Source organism: Xiphophorus maculatus, chromosome 6, assembly GCF_002775205.1.
Source record: "Xiphophorus maculatus strain JP 163 A chromosome 6, X_maculatus-5.0-male, whole genome shotgun sequence".
Classification (NCBI taxonomy): Eukaryota; Metazoa; Chordata; class Actinopteri; order Cyprinodontiformes; family Poeciliidae; genus Xiphophorus; species Xiphophorus maculatus.
The window spans coordinates 29,048,653-29,070,816 of record NC_036448.1 but is presented as its reverse complement, the minus strand read 5'-3'; the positions used below and the strand labels follow the sequence as shown (position 1 = coordinate 29,070,816).

General features: G+C 39.7%; 4 protein-coding genes across 4 annotated transcripts; all 4 read left to right on the top strand.

Annotated features, from left to right (window-relative positions):
• Positions 1 to 52: 52 nt before the first annotated feature.
• Positions 53 to 5,311, top strand: LOC106700084 (zinc finger protein 62 homolog). Its single transcript, XM_014474033.2, has 2 exons — positions 53 to 270; positions 2,689 to 5,311. The coding sequence occupies exons 1-2, from the start codon at positions 72 to 74 to the stop codon at positions 3,744 to 3,746; spliced, it is 1,257 nt and encodes a 418-aa protein (XP_014329519.2). The 5' UTR covers positions 53 to 71; the 3' UTR covers positions 3,747 to 5,311.
• Positions 5,312 to 9,821: 4,510 nt separating this feature from the next.
• LOC102235938 (zinc finger protein 778-like) lies at positions 9,822 to 12,874 on the top strand. Its single transcript, XM_023335381.1, has 2 exons — positions 9,822 to 10,050; positions 11,368 to 12,874. The coding sequence occupies exons 1-2, from the start codon at positions 9,891 to 9,893 to the stop codon at positions 12,267 to 12,269; spliced, it is 1,062 nt and encodes a 353-aa protein (XP_023191149.1). The 5' UTR covers positions 9,822 to 9,890; the 3' UTR covers positions 12,270 to 12,874.
• Positions 12,875 to 13,994: 1,120 nt separating this feature from the next.
• LOC111608886 (zinc finger protein interacting with ribonucleoprotein K-like) lies at positions 13,995 to 17,418 on the top strand. Its single transcript, XM_023335391.1, has 2 exons — positions 13,995 to 14,176; positions 15,196 to 17,418. The coding sequence occupies exons 1-2, from the start codon at positions 14,014 to 14,016 to the stop codon at positions 15,807 to 15,809; spliced, it is 777 nt and encodes a 258-aa protein (XP_023191159.1). The 5' UTR covers positions 13,995 to 14,013; the 3' UTR covers positions 15,810 to 17,418.
• Positions 17,419 to 17,895: 477 nt separating this feature from the next.
• Positions 17,896 to 21,874, top strand: LOC111608873 (zinc finger protein 391-like). The gene is made up of 2 exons (XM_023335353.1): positions 17,896 to 18,114; positions 19,357 to 21,874. Exons 1-2 carry the CDS (start codon positions 17,955 to 17,957, stop codon positions 20,580 to 20,582), a joined length of 1,386 nt encoding a protein of 461 aa, XP_023191121.1. The 5' UTR covers positions 17,896 to 17,954; the 3' UTR covers positions 20,583 to 21,874.
• The last annotated feature ends 290 nt before the right edge of the window (positions 21,875 to 22,164 follow it).

The window sequence follows — 22,164 nt, the reverse complement described above, 5'->3', positions numbered from 1 at the left end:
TAGCAGGAGGTTGTGTGAACTCGTCTAGCAAAAAAAGGTGTTTTATCTTTTCAGCTAATATTTCAGCAACAATGTCTTCAGCTCAGCATCTCAGAGAGTTTATCAGAGAGAGACTAACTGCTGCTGCTGAAGAAATCTTCACCGAGGTCGAAAAAACCATCATTTGCTACGAGGAGCAGCTCGATGCTCAGCGCAGGATGATGGGGATCAACTGGAAACCGCAGATAAAACTCAACAGAATCGGTTCGGAGCTGCAGAGACAAAGTTCTGGTGGGTCTGGATGAAGGTGCTGATGTGTTAAATGCAGACAGAGATCCGTTTCAGGTTTTAGCTCTGATGCTACATAACAAAACAACAGATTTCTGTTCGAGTCTCTGAAAACCAGATGATCACTTAAACCGACTGACTAAAATATTAATGTTAACTATAAACACAATAAATAAATAATGTACCAAACAAAAACAATAAAAAATAAAACTGTGGTGGTTTAGCGCCTCTGTGTGAATAAAAATGATCTAAAATAATAAAGAACATTTTAGATCCCAGATGACATTTTGATTATGGATGCAGAATATTGACTAAAGATTTAATATAAAGTTGACTGATCATATTGATTGATAAACAGTTAATTGATAAATGATCTTTTTCTGAAGAACCTTGTGAATGCTGGGAGAAGGTTACAGGTTTTATCTAAGAAATCATTGAATCTTTAGTAGAATATTCTGAAGGGTCCAATTTAGAATGGAAAGCAAAAACTTTCATAGTTTTTGGATTTTTCTTGATCAGTAGATTTGTAATAATATTTCTCTGCTGTCTACTTTTCTCCAAATGACAGAAATATGAAGAGTTTTTTTTCACCACCTCAATCCATTTAGCTGCTGATTGTATCTAGTGACCTTTTCTCAAGATCTAGGTCATGTTAGTTAGTTAGTTAGTTAGTTAGTTAGTTAGTTAGTTAGTTAGTTAGTTAGTTTACATCTCCATCAGTTTCTTTTTCCTCTTTCACATTTAGTTGAGTAAATCAGTGAGTGATCTGGACTAAATTACTTTAATCTATTTCTATCTTTCTTCAGTAATGGTAAGATGTGGGAGCACTGACTGACTGACTGACTGACTGACTGGTTGACTGACTGGTTGACTGACTGACTGACTGGTTGACTGACTGGTTGACTGACTGACTGGTTGACTGACTGACTGACTGACTGGTTGACTGACTGACTGACTGGTTGTGAGGTATATCTTAGAAAACAACCATTTTCTTGGCATATGAAGTTTGTTGTGTGTATCTTACAGCTCCTGTTCTTTGGTAACTGGAACACAGTCACTGTTTATGGATGTTAGACTGAAAATGTACTTTGGATCCGAGGTTTTTAAAAAGAATCAGTTCCTTTACTCAACATAAGATGATTTCTGCTAAATGCTCGGGCGCCTGAACCTTTTTACATCCTGTTGTTTCCTGATTCTTTCCCAGGTAACTGAACCAAAGTAACCAGAGCAGAACCAGGTGCTTTTTCTATGGGGCTGGACAATATCTTAAAATGAATAATGAAATAAACTAACAAACTTCAAAACAAACTATGGACATTTTAGCAAAAATAAACTGAAGTAGAAACTCATCTAAAATAAGCTGTTCTGTTAGAACCAGATGGTTTTCTGAATACTGAACTAAAGAGACAGACACAGGTTTTTATTTGAGTAATTTTTTATCTAGATTGTTAGTGGAAGATGATAAAACTGAGATATAATTTAATTAAGATTGGAATAAATGTTAAGACTTGGAGTGAAATCTAAACCAGTAATGTGTGTCTGATCTGAAGAAAGTTGATTTATTTTCAGTTGGACGTTAAATCAACAAAACATTTGATGTGTAAAAGCATCTGATGTCTTTCCTGCTCCAACATGGCCTCCAGCAGCGTTAGCAGCAGCGTTAGCAGCAGCGTTAGCAGGCCAGGAAGCAGCGTTAGCAGCAGCGTTAGCAGCAGAGTTAGCAGCAGCGTTAGCAGCAGCGTTAGCAGGCCAGGAAGTGATGACTGATGCAGATCTGATCAGCTGCTGTCACATGAAGCACCAAACAGCAGCAATGGGCTGTTTTCTGATCAGCTGTTCATTTGCAGTTTGAGCTTAAAGAAAATGTTTGGGAAGATTCATTTCACCCAAACTGATCACATTTTTATGAATTTCAAAACTTTATTACCAAAGTGCAGTGAAATGTCAGAAGTGTCTTGTTGACTGATCGTCATGTAGAAAGATTTTCAGCTGCTTTCATTCATTGTGTCTGTATTTACTGCAGCCACAGCAGATATTAGCCTACATACATAAATCATATCTCAGTAAATGTTTGCGGAGAAACTTATGAATGATTTTCTGCAGATTTATGTTTTTGAAATGTGATGATGAAATATTCCCAGGTCACAGTTAAATATGTGACAGACATTCCTCCCAAACATCAAGCTATAAATGAAGATGGTGTCCAACTGTTCCCATGGAGACGCTTGGCCCTCCTCAGTGCAGCTCTACTCAGTTATTGGGTTTTCCTCTAACAGTCATGTGACACCAGCCCATTTTTTAGTAATAATTTTGCTGCATTTAAACTGGGCTGAGCTGACAAAGCAAATTCAGAAGATTGATGCATAAGACAGTCATTGATATATTAATTAATATCAATGATCTCTTCCTTTGTTCCCACAGACGTCCAAAAGCTAAATGTCTTCACTGAGCAGGAAGTTTCTTCCATCCAACTTCTGTGTAACCAGGGGAGGCGGTCCAGCCACGAGGAGGAAGCAGAACCTCAGTGGACTGGAGGGGATCAAATGGAGCCGGATCCTCCAAGACCACCTGAACGGACACTGATGGAAGGAGAAAGTGAGAACGCCGAGTCTTCATGGGATAAAAGGCCACGGAAAACATCAGAGCCTCCACCGACTGAAGAATGGGAGGAATCAGAAACTGACTGGATGAACGAGGAAGAAGCAGAAATTAAACCTTCGCTGTTTAAAGATTGGCAGGAACCAGAAACTCAATGGAGTAAAGAGGAAGAGGAGGATCCACGAAGACCACAGAATGAAGAACGGGAGGATCCAGAAACTGCATGGATTAAAGAAGAAGTGGAACCACTGATGGGAGTGAAGCAGGAAACAGATTCTCCTGTATTTAGCTGTGAAGGAGAGCGAAGACCTGAGCAGCTTTCTCGTCATATTTCTGCTGTAGTTGAGAGCAAAGATCAGGGAGGAAGAAATATTTCCACCGTGTCAGAAACTCAGTGCTTTACTGACAAGTGTGATATTTGTGGGAAATCGTTCAAGAAGAAGTTTAACTTGAAACAGCATTACAGGATCCACACTGGTGAGAGACCTTTCTGTTGTGAAATATGTGGGAAAAGTTTCTCTCAATTTAGTAATTTAAAAGTTCACAAGAAAATTCACACCGGTGAGAGGCCTTTCTGTTGTGAAACATGTGGGAGACGTTTCTTAAGAATCGATCATTTAAATATTCACAAGAAAATTCATACAGGTGAAAGACCTTTTTCTTGTGACTTATGCAGGAAATCTTTCACTCGTATCGATAATTTAAACAACCATAAGAAAATTCATACAGGTCAGAGGCCTTGTCAAACATATGGAGAAGATTTCTCTCTTTACAACAAAGTGAATGCAGGTGAAAGGCCTTTTTCATGTGACACATGTGGGAAAGGTTTTATACATAGTTCATATTTAAATGTTCACAGGAGAACCCACACAGCTCATTGATACGGCTACACAGATTTCAGTCTGTCTTGGTAAATTATTTTGAAAATACGGATGTTGTGCTTGTGCATTTTCCTGTTGTGAGATTTTAGTTTAGCAGTAACGAGACATGAAGTTACTTTTAAAATGAATCATACATGTTATAGATGCAGGTTAGATTAAAATATTTGACTTTTCTTACTTGATTATTTCTGTTACTAGATTAAGCTGTTCTGACCCTTACTAATAAATATCAAGCATAAAGAAAAATCTAAAACATGATGTGGACATTGACTTACTGAGTCCTGATCATTTATGTGATTCAGTGCATGATTCTAGAAATGAAAGGTTTTGATAGGTTTCTTTGGCCTAAGCTACATTAAAACATCTTTGGGTTTCGCTGAGTCACTAAAACTGACCAGGTTCAGAAACAAGAACATGATGCAACAAAGATGATGTATGGGAAACAGAACATATTTACTGGTATCACATTTTAAAGTGAGTTTTAAGTTTTTAATGCAAAAGAGATGAGAAGACACTAAATGAGTATCAGTATGAATCTGATACGATCTGGGTTCAGTTTCTGTTTGCAGATCAGATGGATGAAAACAAGGTTAAAATAATCTGTTTAATAAATGGCAACATTTGGCTCAATGTTACTGTAACACTGATTTATTGATTAATTTGCTTCATTGTTAATATTTGCATCGTTCCACTGTTTCACAAAGTGAGATAATTTCTGCTGAATTATTTTGATCTGAACTGGGAGGAAACAGTAAAAACAGCAACATCTTCAGGTTCTCAGTATTTACAGCAAACTTAATTCAGCAGTAAATGTTGCAGTGGTTGTTTTTTATTAATAACTTTAAACTGGAATCTCATTATTCTGCATGTCAACATACAGCCCAGTTTTAATAAATGATTAACTTTCTGTTATAAGATATATGAATTATGAATAATTGAGGCCTGGAGGCTGTAAATGAAACAGATTGTGGTCAGAGAGCAGATATGAATCAGTGGTTATTAGAACCGACCAAACTGCTGGCAGCCAATCAGACTTGGTTCCTGCAGCTGTGTGGGTTTGTGCTCTGCAGCCTCCACACCGTTAGCTGTGGCTTCTCACCTTAATAACACAATGACAGTTACAAGCATCGACTGAAACAATCGTTCAGGAAGCACCTGTTTCTTCATCTGAGAGAGAAACAGCTCAGAGCTGAACTCACAGCTCAGCAATCAGCTCTGATCACAGTCAGAAACCTCTGATGAACTACAGACCAGTTAGGATGGATAAATGAAAAACATCATCAGGATCATCTGAATAATAATGACAGCATCAGAACTGAAGAGAATCATACTAGCTTATTATTTCCTGTATGAAATGTTTGTGCTGCATTTGATTAAAAACTATTTAAAAAGAACCAAAGCAGCTGAACTCAAACCACTGAGACAAACATTCATGTTGCTTCGTTCCTGTGAACCAGCAGCAGGACCAGGCGGCCATGTTGGTTCTGATCCGGTCTAGTTTCTCTTAGCTGTTGGTAAAACCAAGATAATCCTGTTTTTACAAGAAAGTGGAACAAATTCTTCATCAGCATCAGAGCAGCTTTAAAGATTTTAAAATAAAAATAATTTATTTTTAAATAAAAATCACTCGGTTCAGGATCATCGGGATCCAGGGACAAACCTCTGGAACAGAACAGGAGGAAAATGTTGCAGTGAATCATCCTCTGTCCTCTGCTCCACCTGAGCCTCCACCTGGTCTCCCAGCTTCATCACCTTGTGTTGTAGGGGCCTCCACTGGGCCCCCCTCATGCTGCACAGAGCAGCGGTATCTAGATGTGCTGAGAAGATCCCGGTCCACCAGTAAGATGGAGGCGGTGCGGTTCGGCTCTCTGAGCTCCAGCTGCTCTCCAGAGGTCAGATCTTTCTCTCCATCGTCCTCCAGTGTTTTCCAGGTGAACTTGACCTCAGGAGGAAACATGCCTGAGGCCAGACACAGCAGGAAGCCCCTCCTGCCCCGCCGGGCGCTGGATGCTGCTGGGTACACGCTCACCATGGGCTTCACTACCGGATCACCTGGAGGTTGGCAGCAGAAACAAGCAGACAGACACACATCCAGCCAGTCAGCAGCAACAAGCTGAACCTCAGAAAAAAAATATTCATTTTGTGTAAAACTGTTTTTGTTATTATTCTGTTTAATTATAATTTTGTATACATTAATTTATTCCTGGTAAACAATTTTTTGCTTTGAGGTTTTTAGATAATAAATAATCTAAGTTTAAAATAATTGAACACAAATTATTATATTTCCTTTGATCAACAAAAACTGTTTTAAATTTTGATTGTTGCTGTAATTTATTTGCTATTATGTTGACAAAAGTATCTTTATTATTATTATTATTATTATTATTATTATTATTATTATTCACTGTTTATGAACATTAAATGTTCACCATCATTTTTCATCTTAACTCTTTAATGTTTTAATTTCACTAATTAATAACAGAAAAATATGTAAAACATTTAGTAATTCCAACATTTATTAGTAATCTGGAATATAAATCCACGTTTGATCTGAAGTTGTGTTGAAGTTTCTGAGTGAAACTGAATAATCTGATCCACCGACTGATCAGATCAACGCGCCGCGTTAGAGAAATAAAAACTAAAGTTACAGAAAAATCTGTAATGGTTTTAACAATAAACTAAAGTAAAAATAACATCTAATTTATGTAAAATTATGTAAGATTATGTAAAAAGAATGGAGTGTAAATTATTGTAGATATAAAATTAAAAAATATTTTACACATTTGCTTAATTAAAGAAAATGGATCCAGATAGCAGACTGCTTTTGGTTTCAATTAAAATAATAATAATAATAATAATAATAATAATAATAATAATAATAATAATAATAAAATATCAATTCTCAGTAACAGGAACTAAATTTGTGTCTCTATTTAAAACAATGAAACCAGTCAAGTTAAAAAACGGATTAAAAGCAAACCTGGATGTTGGAGTCGAGTTTTAAATAAAAGTCACCAGATAGATGGGATTTTTTTAAAACTTTGAAATGAAACAGAAAAAAACATTTAAAAAGTTTCTAATTTATTGGTAAATATTTTTGTTCCTATTAAAACAAAAATGTCTCAGTTTATGAGTCACATTTATATATTTTATAACTACAGTTGGAGACGCTCAGCTAGATATTATATTATATTATATTATATTATATTATATTATATTATATTATATTATATTATATTATATTATATTATATTATATTATATTATATTATTAGGAACAAATAACAGCCTGTCAGTGAAAAGTCGTCTTTCTCTCTTTTTATTTCCCAAACTAATAACTTTTTAGATGTGCAAATAAAATCTAAATTAATCTCCATTTTTATACAGTTTTTTCTAATTAAATGTGTTTTAAAATCTTTGTAAATATAAAAACATTTTTAGACACTTTTGTCATCCAGACTTTACATGTTTACAGAATTCATAAAAATAAAAAATAGAATTTTCTGAAAAAAGATTTGAATTAATTTGTCAGATTTTTTTTTTGCAGTTGAAGAAAAATATATTTTACACTGAATGAAATAATAAGGAACCAAAATAAATGTTAAAAATGAAAGAAAACAATTTTTGTTTTGCAGTGAAGATTAAAGATGTTTTTATTTATTCCTGATTTTTTCTGTTTACATAATTAATTATCTTTTAACGACCAAAAGCAACATAAATCTGAAGCAGCAGAAAAGATTTAAACACGTTTCGATTCTTACCGGTTACATCGAGTTTGGATCCAGAACCAAAGATCGGGTTAGATTAGACTGAGCCGTCGCTCCGACACACAAGCTGCAGAAACCTGTCTGCTGCTGACCGGGTCAGCTGAGCAGAACCGGTCCAGATCTCCATGTTTTCCTCAGAATCAACTGATGACTGGATGCAGATTTAAAAAGTGTCTGAATGAGAAGGAGACGGTCATAATGTCAGCAGATCAGAACCGTCCTGCTGACGTTGCTGTGAGGTTCTGAGTGGATCCTTGGCAGAACCATCAGAAATGTGCTGTGAAGGTCCAAAGTAGGTCTGAAGGAAGCTCTGCAGACATCATGTCTGAAAGCTCCCATCTCTCCCAGTGGGTCTCCTGGTTTGTTGGGACGTCGTCTTGCTGAAAGTCTTCAGTGTTTCAGTCTGAGCTGCAGCTGCTGAGATCTCCTGAGATCATGAATGCAGCATGGAGGTCTGTGGTTTCCTGGAGGCTGATGGAGTCATGAAGCTCACACTGATCAGGTGGGATGGAGGCAGCAGAGGTCATGACCTTTGATACATCAGGTGGGATGGAGACAGCAGAGGTCATGACCTTTGATACATCAGGTGGGATGGAGGCAGCAGAGGTCATGACCTTTGACACATCAGGCTGGGATTCATTTCTGTCCAGCATATTAGCAACAACACGACTCAAAGTGCTTTACATCATAATATAACCATTTCTACCTGCAGTGACCTTTGACCTGCTGTGTGTGTGTGTGTGTGTGTGTGTGTGTGTGTGTGTGTGTGTGTGTGTGTGTGTGTGTCCGTGTGTGTGACACACACCCTAAGAGCTGAGAAAACCTCCAGCTCAGGACAGAGTTGAACATGTTTGAGGACAGAATCTGAACCGAACAGGATCACTGGATCACATTGGATCAAACTGTTTCTGTTTCTGTTTTCATTTTATATTTTATATTTTTTGGGCTCTTCTGTTCAGAGACGCATCAGAAACCTGAATCTTAATGTTTACGGAGGAAACGGCTGTTCAGCCTGATATTCCAAACGAAGTGAAGAGGAAGAGATGTGGATCCAGTACCGGCGTCCAAACCAGAGAACAAAGTACCGACTCAGCATCCTGTCCATGGGCAGAACCATCATCACTGCAGCGCTCCAGTTTCAGTCCCAGTTGACTAAACTGGGACACGATGACTTCCCAGTTGGAAAAATCTTTCTGTAGATTTCCTATGAATTGTTAGGTGAACTTTGCATTGCAGTAAATGTTGTTTGTTTGTAGTTTTATCACTGTTTGTTTGCTAATTGTCTTGTTGGAGGTGAATAAAGTGTGAACCAGCAATCCAAGAACACTGACCTTTAGATGCTACAATAGGTACAATGTTAGCCACCTAGCGCATCATAACAAATTAACTACAGATCAGCACTTCACCAGTACAGTCCTGGACCAGCCAGTTCATGGAGGATCAGCTGCAGTGGAGGAACAGCAGGACGGCTGGGAAGAACCTGAAGATGATTTCAGGCCACAAAGGAGAATTAGAGAATTTGGCTTCGTTCATATAGCAGGAAAATGTGACTAATTTTCAAATTAAATGAATAGTTACTGTTCAGAAGATATACAGCAGCTAATGTGGAACCTCGTATTTCATGAGTGATATTAAGGTGGAAGATGTGAACCTGGGCTGTGGTTCACTGCTCTCTTCCTTCCTGTTTTACCTCTGGAGGTTTTTGTTCAGGCTGAATGAATCATTTCTCACCGTGGGAACCAGAACAACAGCAGGCTACTGCCTTCAATGAGTTCAGATTCTTCTCAGATGAGAAATCACCTTTCTGAGAATGGTTGAACTTTTCTAAAATCTCACTCGTACTCTTCCAAAAATGAAATAGTACTTTACATTTTTCTGTAACTTTCCTCTGGTAGCAGAAAGTAATCAGACTGAGGAACACCAAACACCTGGCAGAAACACTTACTGTAAAAGAGTGACTCAGATATAATAGTAGAAAATTTACCTTTGGATGTTTTTATTTGAAAATGTTTATGTAAATCTGTTTTACTGACAGAAACATGTAAATAAAGTATTACCTGGCTCAATTCTCCACAGAGATTATTAGAATATAACACGTTTAAGGAAGACTTGAAACAAATAATACAATATTTACTTTTATTCTTAGTTAATATCTGCTCTATTAATAACAGTTTAGAGAAGTTCTGTTCCGGTCCAGAGAATTTAATCCGTTTGGCTGCCGAGCTGTTGTTCCCCTCCAGTCCAGCAGGGGGCGGAAACGGACCAATCAGCTGCTTTGTTTCAGGGTGACCCCCAGCGGAAGTAAAACAAAACCAAACGGCTTCAGCAGCAGCAGCTTTGTGTCGTTTTATCGTTTCTCAGCTAATATTTCAGTAACAATGTCTTCAGTTCAGCAGCTGAGGGATTTTATCAGACAGAGACTAACTGCTGCTGCGGAAGAAATCTTCACTCAGGTAGAAAAAACCATCTTCCGCTACGAGGAGGAGATTAAACTGCTGGAAAAATGCTGGAAACCTCAGATAAAACTCACCAGAACCGGTACGTTAGTAAATCAGCGCTGAAGCTCCGTAAACAGAAAAACTTCCAGCTGAGATGTTTGGAGATAAATGTTCGTTTTTCGAAAAGTTTTGCAATCAGAGCTCGATGGCGACACCTGCTGGTCGAAGTTAGGAATCAAAAAACCGATCAACATTAAACATGAATTAAATTCTAGAGGTGACTTAATAAATGGCTGAAGTTTATTATAAAGTGATAATGTTTATTTTAAAGGATGAAGGATGATCAGCTGTAGGAGGTTCGGATCTTTTTGCCTAGTCAAATCCAGGAGGTTGTTTTTGCTTCAGGCCTTGTTTTTAACTACAGTCATGATTAAGACAGACAGGTTTGATCACCGGGACAGGCTCTCTGTGAACTGAAGGTGTTTTTGCTGGATTGGACTTTTTATTTCAATTCGTTTTATTTTCAAGCTTTGTAGTTTGAAACATGTTCTGTTTTCACCAAACATCACAAAACATCCAGAACCACAAACCGGGACGTCCAGGCGGATAAATCACAGAGTTAGCAAATTATGGGCTGTTGTAAAGGATTATTTTAATAATAATCTTTATATTATTCTTACAACTACAATAATCAAATAAAAATTTCCCTATTTTGTAGCAGCTATTTAAACTATGAAAGAAACATTTTATTAAAAAAATCTGTTCTTTTTAAATGATATTGGAATTTATTGATTAAACTACAATATGATTCAAACGTAATGTTTAATTTCAAGTTTGAAGTACGTAAAAGTTTTTTATAGAATAGATATTTCTAATTTATTTTTTCCTGTTATTAATCTTATTGATAGAGAAAATGGAGCTTTAAGATATTAGAGAAAATCTAAAATGGTTCCAGTTGCTCTAATAAACCAGCAGAAATAAAGTCAGAGTTATGGAAGGAACTGGAAGCAGTTTCAGTTAATATTTATTTTGAACTCGGGTCTGTGGAGTTTATCAGACGGGTTGGATCAGATCCAAACACAAAGTTTATGGATTAGGTTGGGTTGGATTTTATTACTGTCTAAACTTGAATGATTCCTGCTGAGGTTTTGCCGCATCGACGACGGGCTGCTTTGAAACGCCAGGTCTGGTTTACTGAACACACTGAGTGAACGGTGACTTTTTTTGTTGCTGTTTCTTCCTTCATTGCTGCTAATAACAATTAGCTTTCATCAAAAGCTCATTGGTGGAAGTGAGAACATTAAAATATTAAAACTTGATTTAGTGGATCTTTGAGGCAGATAATTTGCCTCTGGGAATTTAAAAAATTGTCCTACTCAACCAAATATTTGATCTTTTATGTTTTCTGTTTCTCTAGTCGTCCCAAAGCAACATGAAGATGAGGAAGAGGAGGTTCTCACTGACAGCCAGCTCTGTAGTCAGATGATGAATCTGAATGAGGATCAGGAGCAAAAAGAGGCTCCACAAGAGAGCGACAGCAACGAGGAGCTGGAACATCAGCTGCTGAAGGAGGAACCAGAAGCTCCTCGGGTTAAAGAGGAACGGCAGGAAGTCTGCTGCAGTCAGGAGGGACAGAGTCTTGATTTTACTCAGACTATGACTCTGCAACAAACTGATTTCAGTGAAGAAGAACCAAACATTGAGCATCTCGACTCCAACAATGTTTCTGCTCTAGAGAACCAAGATGAAGCAGGAAGCTACAGTCCTGTGTTAGCGAGTTGGGCTGAAACTGTCCCAGATGAGTCCTGTGAATGTCATGTCTGCGGGAGAGTCTTTAAATCTCAGTACAACATGGTGCGACATCTCAAAGACCACTCAGGGGAGAAGCCGCTGTGCTGTCAAATATGTGGAAAAGTGTTTGTACAGACATGTCATTTGAAAGAGCACCTACAAATGCACACAGGTGCCAAGCCCTTTTCCTGTGAAATCTGTGGGAAATGTTTCACCAGGAAATCTAGCCTGAAAGTTCACAGAAAAACTCACACAGGTGACAAGCCTTATTCATGTGAAACCTGTGGGAAATGTTTTAGCAGAAGTTTTTGTTTGAAAGTTCACAGAAAAACCCACACAGGCGTTAAGCCTTTTTCATGTGAAATCTGTGGGAAAAGCTTCCGTGAAAAATGGTATTTGAAATTCCACAGGAAGACCCACACAGCTGAGCGGCCATATTCCTGCCAAACATGCGATGAAAGCTTTAATAGTATGAATGAAGTGATTTGTCACCAGAAAGTCCACAAACCTCTGAGGGAGTTCTGGTGAGATCTGAAGGTTTGTGGGGAGCCGTTTCACGTTTCCCAGTTCTGCTCCAGATGTTTCCGTCATCCAGCCGTTCACTTTCACTCTGATGAAAAGGCATTTTTTAAAGCTGCTGCAGAAGATAAATTTTAACTTTTTGAACATAATTCTTACAGCAACATAACCAAGAGGTCCATGCAGTACAATCTTAATATGTTAAGAAATGTATGTGAATCAGGAGTCGTCAAAATGGGATAAAAGGAAAGGATGTTACCATGGCGACTCCTTATCATACATAGAAGAGGTTGGATGAGAGCAGACTTTAACTGGACCATAATGGTCGTGTTCCCTGTGGTTGATGTTCTGATGTTGACTGTTACCTGTAGGATGAAAACATTTGTGTTTCCTTCAGCTCTGAATGAACCGTTTCTCCTGAACACTGAGGGAAGTTTCAGACTGAAGGTTAAAAATGTTTCAACATTTATTTCTATTTAATTGATTGCTAAATGTTTGACATCCTGAACTTGCTTGTAAAGCAAAGTTGTAAATTTTTGATTTTCCTTTAATGTCCTGTAAAACATTTTGGATTGCCCTGTAACTTCTAACTGAATAAAGTCGCCTTGCTTTGGGCCGTCTCACACCGCTTCATTTATTCCAACATGAGTTCAGTCGGAGTTCATCAGTCCCACATGTTGAATCCTGATGCAGAGAAACCAGTTCGTCCCGCTGATGTTTGACCGAAATCAGAACCAATCAGGTTCTGGAGTCAAAATATCAACAGCAACTGGAAAAAACTGCTCAGTGATCAGCAGAATGGTTTAAATAATTATTAGTTTTCCATTAATAATCAATCAGTTCTGTAACTTTTGATATAAAAATTGCCCCTCAAAATTGATTCTTATCCTGAAAAGATGTCTCTCTTTTTTAATTGGCAACAACCTTCTTCACTGAAAATGATTTCAAATTCAAAGCTGCCAGCGCTGTAAATACTTTCCACATAACGGTTAAACAGACATTGTTGTGTTGACTTAATCTGTCAACAGACAGTAAAAACCTGCCTGCTCAGTCATATTTTGGTGCATTTTGTCATCCGTGCTCTGAGTGATGTTCCTACAACAGAGCACACAAATATCTACAGGTACTTTGACGTAACACCTGAGCTGAAGCTGGAATGTTTCTGTGCATTGCTGTGACACACAGACTCACAAAATGAAAAGATGTCTGTCTTTTCCCTGCCACAACTGCATTGTGTGGGAATTTGAACAAGACAGATTCCAGAGCGAGCTGCATGGACAGCACAGCTTGTTTTTATTTAACCTGAACCCAACCTTGGTTCTGACCCTCTGCAGGCCTGAGCGGGCCGGGCCACTGGGAAATGTCTGGATGCCCCTGATGGCCAGTCCACTCTGGTTGGAATGACAGAAACTTTACAAGCTGTAAATACAGGCAAGGTCTAAACCTTAACGTATTATCGGACTCACGTTTCCACAGGTATTATTAAAAAGTAACACGTATGAGGAAGCACAGGAGGAAATGAAAATAACTTTAGTTTGTATCGTTGATTAATTTCTGGTTGATTAATAGTTTACAGAAGTTCAGAGAATCTGATGTTTGGCTGCCGAGCTGCTGTTCCCCTCCAGTCCAGCAGGGGGCAGTAAACGGACCAACCAGCTGCTTTGTCTCAGTTTGACCCCCAGCGGAAGGAAAACTAAACAGCTCCTGCAGGTTTTGTTGTGTTTTCGTGTTTCAGCTGAATATTTCAGTAACAATGTCTTCAGTTCAGCAGCTGAGGGATTTTATCAGACAGAGACTAACTGCTGCTGCGGAAGAAATCTTCACTCAGGTAGAAAAAACCATCTTCCGCTACGAGGAGGAGATTAAACTGCTGGAAACCTGCAGGAATAAACCTCAGATAAAACCCAGCAGAACCGGTACGTTAGCAAAGCTGCGATGGAGAAACGGATATGTGTTAATCATTGAAACTTTGAGTTGAGTTGAAATAAAGGCTCGTTTTATGAAAAGTTTTGCAACCACGGCTCGATGGGGCCCCCTGCTGGTCGATTCCTCATTTATTGCTCATTCAGAAGCAATTAATTTTCTCCTGAATGAAGACCAGCAACAAATAAATATTATAAATATATTAACCAACTAGAAAAGCAACAAATTATTGCCCCTAAAAACGTATGTAGTTTTAAATGCTCTTACTTTGTAGCACTTTGTTTTGCTGAAAATGTGATATATAAATTAAATGACCTTTACTTCCTCTACTAACCATTCTTCGGGTTGATTTTTCTCCAGCCACATTTCTTCCTCAGTCAATGGTTCTCCAGTTTCTTTCCAGCTTGGAACAGTTCTGACCCAGTTTAAGAAGTTTCTGCTTTTCCTTTAGTATTGTGACATTGTTTTTTTTCATGACCGCAGGATGTATTTTAACAAGAGAAACGAGAAGCTTCTCGTTGCATCTGATGGGGATAAATATGTTGTAACAGCAGAAAGATAATCAGATCTGCAGTAATAACCCAGTTGGAGGCTCAGACTTCCATCCATCCATCCATTTTCTGTTCACCCTTTGTCCCTAATGGGGTCGGGAGGGTTGCTGGTGCCTATCTCCAGCTACGTTCCAGGCGGGAGGCGGGGTACACCCTGGACAGGTCGCCAGTCTGTCGCAGGGCAGGCTCAGACTTATTGGCTGAATTAAATCCAGGTGGCTTTTTTTTACTTCTTACGTTTTAAGTTATGTGTTTAAATACAGTGACCAATAAAACCGACACGTTTGATCACTGGGACAAGGTTTGTTGAATTAAGGGAGTATTTGCTTCATTGTGCTTTCAGCAGCACATCCTAGGTTATTCAGTTTGTTTTCTCTTTTCACTCAAGATGCCCAAACTAAACAACTGATGAGTGACTCAGTTATTAAATATTTGATCTTTTATGTTTTCTGTTTCTCTAGTCGTCCCAAAGCAACATGAAGATGAGGAAGAGGAGGTTCTCACTGACAGCCAGCTCTGTAATCAGATGATGAATCTGAATGAGGATCAGGAGCAAAAAGAGGCTCCACAAGAGAGCGACAGCAACGAGGAGCTGGAACATCAGCTGCTGAAGGAGGAACCAGAAGCTTCACTGGTTAAAGAGGAACAGCAGGAAGTCTGCTGCAGTCAGGAGGGACAGCAGATGGACAGGGTTTATTTTACTCAGACTATGACTCTGCAACAAATTGATTTCAGTGAAGAAGAGCCAAACTTTCAGCATCTCAACTCTAACAATGTTTTTGCTCTGGAGAACCAAGATGAAGCAGGAAGCTACAGTCCTGCGTTAGGGTGTCGGTCCAGAATGGTTCCAAGTGAATCCTTTAAATGTCATGTTTGTGGGAAAGTCTTTCAATCAAAGTATAACACGTTGCGACACCTCAGAGTCCACTCAGGCGAGAAGCCATTCTCCTGTAAAATATGTGGAAAAGTCTTCACACAAAACTCTCACTTGAAAGAGCACATGAAAAGGCACACAGGTGCCAAGCCCTTTTCCTGTGAAACCTGTGGGAAATGTTTGCCAGACGTTTTAATTTAAAGGTTCACAGAAAAACACACACAGGCAGCAAGTTTATTCCATGTGAAATCTGTGGGAAAAGCTTTCAGGAAAGATGCTACATTAGATTCCACATGCAGACCCACACATGTGAGCGGCCATATTCATGTCTAACATGCAATGAAAGCTTTAGCAGTCTGAGTGAACTGAACTGTCACCGGAGAGTCCACAGAGCTCTGAGGGATCTCCAGTGAATGAGCAAAACGTGGGAAAAGCTTCAGTCTTCAGGTGATTGGATGAGAGCAGACTTTAACTGGACCATAACGGCCGTGTTCCCTGTGGTTGATATTCTGATGAAACACTGTTGAGGATGAAAACATCTGTGTTTACAGCAGCTTTCAGAAACTCTGATGAATGAATCTTTTCTCCTGAACATTGATGATGAAGGTTAAACCTTAACCACGCTGGATTACCCGCCTGCTGTTTTTCATTGTATTTTCTGGGGCTGCTGGAGTTTAATCTCTGCCAGTGTCCATTATGAAGGTTTTATAGTTCAGCCTACAGCCCCCCTTTTTGATTGGCATCGCATTTGACCAATGCTATGAAATGGCTTTTTCTGAGCCAATAATATCCAGGGAACGACTGGAGCTGGTTTTGACATGCTTGTATTCTTTCTGGAATATTTCTGACTGGTCAACTCGGAAACTAAATCTAAAGCCTCCGATGTGTAGCCAACGTGTCCTGTCATAAGGATATCAGGTATTTTGGGTTTGTTTTGACATGAATCCACCAGCTGCAGGCCTAACGACGCGTAATGTGTGAGTCTTTGCTGCGTCAAAGTCAGGCTCTGTTAACCCTCGTGTGTAACGGTGTTTACAGGCAGAACAGAGAGACACGTTGTCAGAACGTGTCAAAACTGGAAGTGTTTCTTCAGCAAAACTTCACAACTCACGGGAGTGGATGATTATGGCCGTAAGACTGCTGACAAGTTTTGGATCTGAGAATACCGGAAGCTTTTAGCCGGGCGCTGCTGTAGTCAGAGTGAGGTGGGTAGAGTACCGAAGAGCGAGAATGGGGGTCCGAGGGAAGGGTGGTGTGGGAGGAGCGGGGCAGGAGGGTTCAAAGAAGGAGAGATGGTGGCAGACTGGGGGTCAGCTAGAGTATCGTTAGAGTGTGAGGAGGGGGGTGGGTAACATACTGCAAGGAGGAGGTCTGGCTGTACACTAACTCCCCCTGATATGGTATTTTATTTATATAATCATAAGTAATTTCCACTATCCGTAATAATGTGTCTACCAGAGGATTCCTCTGCTCATCATCTTTCATTAGAGCCTCATTAATGACTGTATGTTGTTACAGTTTGTATATCAGGTGTTGTCCAGGTGGCCGTTTGGAGACAACACCTGTACATCCTCAAAAATAAACATGTCCAAATTGACATTTCTTTTTTGTGCTATTTTGATCAGTCTTGAAATCCACGAGCAGAATACTTTATTCTACAGAGTTATTGTAAAAACAGAAAATTTAGCCTGTCATCTTCATAAAGAGACCAAGATTTTACTCTAAATGGTTCAACAGCAGCTGATGTCATTTATGTAAACCTTTTCAGTTGTTTTTGTGATTTGGGGGGTGAGCGTTACCCCGTGTAAGAATTGTTCTGTATAAATAAAGTTGCTTTGCTTGTTTGTGGTCATCACACAGCTTCATGTTATTTGAACATGGGATCAGTCAAAGCTCAGCTGTAGTTCATGTTGCTGTGATGTTAGATCATTTTTTAGTTACTTTTGAGACTCGCATGTAGAAGCAATTTTTCAAATGAAATGAAGATAAGAATTAATTATTTTCTCAGAACTGATTCTCCTTTGCATGTGTTGTAGGATAACTTTAAAAGATGAATCTCATTTTTAATCAGAAACAAACTTTTCCCTTGGATGAAAGTGATTTTAAATCCCATCATGAGAGAGTTTTAAATACTTTTTGCCTATTTCTTTAACTGTTGTAATATAGATTCAGATTTAGAAACATTCGTTGTGTCTGCGTTGCTGTTCCCCTCCAGTCCAGCAGGAGGCGGTAAACGGACCAATCAGCTGCTTTACCTCAGTTTGACCCCCAGCGGAAGTAAAACAAAACGGCTCCAGCAGCAGCTTGTGTTGTCTTGTTGTGTTTCAGCTGAATATTTCAGTAACAATGTCTTCAGTTCAGCAGCTGAGGGATTTTATCAGACAGAGACTAACTGCTGCTGCGGAAGAAATCTTCACTCAGGTAGAAAAAACCATCTTCCGCTACGAGGAGGAGATTAAACTGCTGGAAAAATGCTGGAAACCTCAGATAAAAACAACCAGAACCGGTAAGAAACCACAGAAACACAAACTAACAAACACTAAATTAATCCGCGTGCTGAAAATGTTTCCTGCGGCCATTTTGAAGAATAAATAGTTGTAAACAAAGATCCGAACATTCAGCAGTTTCTTCCAGCTCCAGGCCCAACAGTCGGTTCCGATCCGTTCAAATAAATAATCTGAGAACAAACTCCGAGTTTCAGTCCAGAAACACTGATATCAGGATCAACTGATGAGTTTTAACCTGAGTTTTAACCTGAGATTTAACCTGAGTTTTAACTGTTACCGGGCAGAGAGCCATCATCAACACAGCGCAGAGTCACCATGGCAACCAGTTAAAAAGCCCACATGCAGCAACAAGAAGTGTTTTTAAACAATAAACGGTTATAAATAAGTCAGAAAAGGAGATTAATTAAACACTTTTACTGCACCTCCACTTTGGATCTGATTTGTTGTTTTATTTACAGATAAATAAATAAATATGTAAATAGTTATTTACAGATAAATATTTGTAAATAGGGGAATATTTATGTATTTATCTGAATTTTCCCTCTGCGACTGATTCAGGACTATAAACCATGAAGAAATGAATGATCCCTATTGATGCATTATTAATGTGTCACATAATGTCATAGGAAGTATGCACTTTCTTTGGTTGATGTGTTATAAACTGTAATGAGGCCAGTTTTTAGCTTTTGGAGCGTTTACTAAACGGTGGAAAAATAAAATGTTTCAGTCCCAAACCTGCTGATTAGAGATCAGATCCAATCAGAAGAAAAGCTGCAGACTGATTGGTTCAGAGAGTCTCTGCTAAACGAGAGGAAAAGAGCCACTAAACTACATCACAGTATTTAGCAACATCCAGATTTCCTTTATTTTTGTTTACTTAAATGTCTCAGATCTTCAAACTGCCTTTGATATCATAGATAAACGGATTAAACTGTTTTTAAATGGTGGTTGAATTATTGAGTTATTTAAAACAAATTTCACTCATGTTACGTCCTGAACTAAACTTATTTTTGATTCAGTTTTACTTTCTAAAACCAGACCTGATCACTGCCTGACTGGCAGTCATTAAACCTCTTAAATCGAACCCGTCTGACAACACGAAGTAGGCTAAAAGTTCTCAGAAACCAGAAACCAACATATTTAAAGAAATGAAAACACAGGTGATAAAGTCCTGAGGAGAAACGGCTGCAGCCCCATGATGGTCTTCACTTAATAATCTCCATCATTAATTTTCCCTGCAGAGTGCCCAAATCATCGTTTCCATGGTGAGGAAGGGGTTCAAACAGACCAGAGCGCCAGTGAAGACCCGGGGGAACCAGAACCTCCACGTCTCCAGAGGAACCAGCAGGAACGCAGGCCTCCCCATCATCCAGACAACCAGAAGGAACCAGAATATTCCTGCTTGAATCAGAACCAGCAGGAAGCAGAACCTCCACAGGAGGAGCCGCGGTGTGCAGAGGTTAAAGAGGAGCTGGACGAAGCAGAACCTCCGACTGGACCGAACCAGGAGGAGGTTAAAGAGGATCAACCGGAGCTGCTGCAGATTAAAGAGGAGGAAGAGGAGGAGGAGGCATGCGGCAGCCAGCAGGTGGAGCAGTTCATCCTGAAGCAGGAGCACTTCGACTTCACCGAGCCTCTGAGTCAGGAAGCCGACCTCAGCGAGGGAGAACCCAACATTCAGCGTCTGTACGCCGTCAGCTTCCCTTCGGCTGGGAACCAGAACCACGAAGAACGCAGCTTCCCCACGTCTGACGCGACGGTGTCCACCGCCGATAAATCGGTCAAATGCGACGTTTGTGGGAAAGTCTTTAAGAAGAAGCATCACTTCAACCGCCATCAGAGGATCCACTCAGGCGTGCGGCCGTACGCTTGTACGATCTGCGGGAAAGGCTTCACGCAGAGCGGCCACCTGAAGAACCACATCAGGACCCACACCGGCGAGCGGCCCTTCTCCTGCGACACCTGCGGGAAAAGCTTCTCTCAGGTGGTCAGCCTGAACGTCCACATGCGGATCCACACCGGAGAGAGGCCATACGCCTGCGAAATCTGCGGCAAAAGTTTTACGGTGGTGACCAACCTGAACTTCCACAGGGGAACCCACGCGGACGAGAGGCCGTTCCCCTGTGAGACCTGTGGGAAGGGCTTCGGGAACTACACGTCGCTCAAAGCCCACCGCAGGATCCACACGCAGGGCCGGATGCATTTCTGCGAAACCTGCGGGAAAAGCTTCACCAAAAACGCAGCGCTGAAGGTCCACATGAGGACGCACACGGGCGAGAGGCCGTACCTGTGTGAACGCTGTGGGAAATGTTTCATCAGTAAAGGGGATCTGAAAGCTCACGTTAGAACGCACACCGGTGAGAGGCCATTCACCTGCGGGACCTGTGGGAAAAGTTTCATCCAGAGAGGAACTCTGAACGTCCACATGAGGAGCCACACTGCAGGAACAAACGCCAACGCTGACTGAACAGGGATGGTCATATTTACTCTGCTCTCTTTACTGAGCAACTTATTAAACTGACTCATCCAGATGTTTCAAACAGCTGGACCAAATGGAGATGAGGAGAATATGGCGGTTCTTTCAAGAGTTGCAGACATGAAGGATTCTTAAACATCAAAACTCAGTTATCTGAATGTTGATTTGGTGGAACCTGGAAACGTTTCATGTGAGGAACCCGGACCAGTTCTGGTGGAGATATCAGGCTACGTTCTCACAGCTGGTCTTAACGCTTACCTCCATTTTTAATTCCATTTTCTGTGTGGTTGCTCATGCTGCTCATTTAAATTCAAACGCAGACTTCTGCGTGAACCGTTTACGACCCCAAAGCGACTCGCATGCATTACATTAGGATGACAAACAAAAGGTCTCATTTGATAAACTGTTGCCTTTTAGGTTAAAACATGTTTTTCTTCAGTCAGTGAAGCACCAGAGGAAAGAGAAGTGAAGCTAATTTTAACTTTGACCACAGAGGAGCGGCCTTTGGATGTACCGTCCCAACATGGAACTAAGATCCCAAAACCGGCACACAGTTACGATTAGAGGTAGAAAGACAGGCCACAGTTTGATGTGCCAGTTTATTCATCAGAAGCAGCTCTAAACTACTGGATTTTTAGCTTCAGTTTAAAGTTTTATTGCTTGGATCCAATGATGTTACTGACCATAAATCTGTTAGATTTTATTGAAGAAATATTTCTGATCTTGGCCGGATCGCAGATGTTTGCTGTCAATGAACTGAAATCAGTTTCAGGTCCAGATGAGATCCTGGACTTTTGTGGATAAACTTGTTAGTTGGAAACATGCAGAGCTGCAGAGTCCAGAGACATTTCTTCTTCTTTTAAAGTCGTCTGCATTCAGAAATACATAAAATAAGATTTATTTGTATTTAATCAGTTTTTTGTTAAACTGAAGGTCTTGGCTGGGAGTTTAAGTGAATGGGTTGTTGTTCAAGTAATTTTTTTATAATCCCATTGTGACTTTCTGAGTTGTAATCGAATCATGAAGTGTCCACTGATCTCCTCCCATACGTTGCCATGGAGACTGAATTGTGTTGTTTTCATGTTGTTTCGTTGTTGAAGCTGCTGGACATGCAGAAGCAGATCAACCAAAGACTGAGGCTCATTTAACCTGAAGGTGCTTTAAGTGTGAACATTTCTACCAGCAGCTGTTGCACTTTTTTATTTTTGTTTGTTTTCTACCTGTTTGCATGTTTCTCATTGTATTAAAGAAAATATACACCTGTCACATTAAACGTTACATTAAAGATCTGAAATGATTTGTCATGGTTTGCATTACTTTTCATACATGAGGACTGCTGTGCATTAAAACTCAACATGTCTGTCTGGAAACTGAGCTGTTAGTGGGAGAAACTGGAATAACTGGGAGCAGAAGAACATCCCATAATAACGCCGGGATCATTTGGTAAGATGAGGCTGATGTTTAAAAAATGAAATATAATCTTAGATCCAGTTCTGGGAGACTTTCTGAGTCACCAACAATTAATTAGTTCCATGTCAAAGTATTTACGAAAATGGTGATTTAGATTATTGTG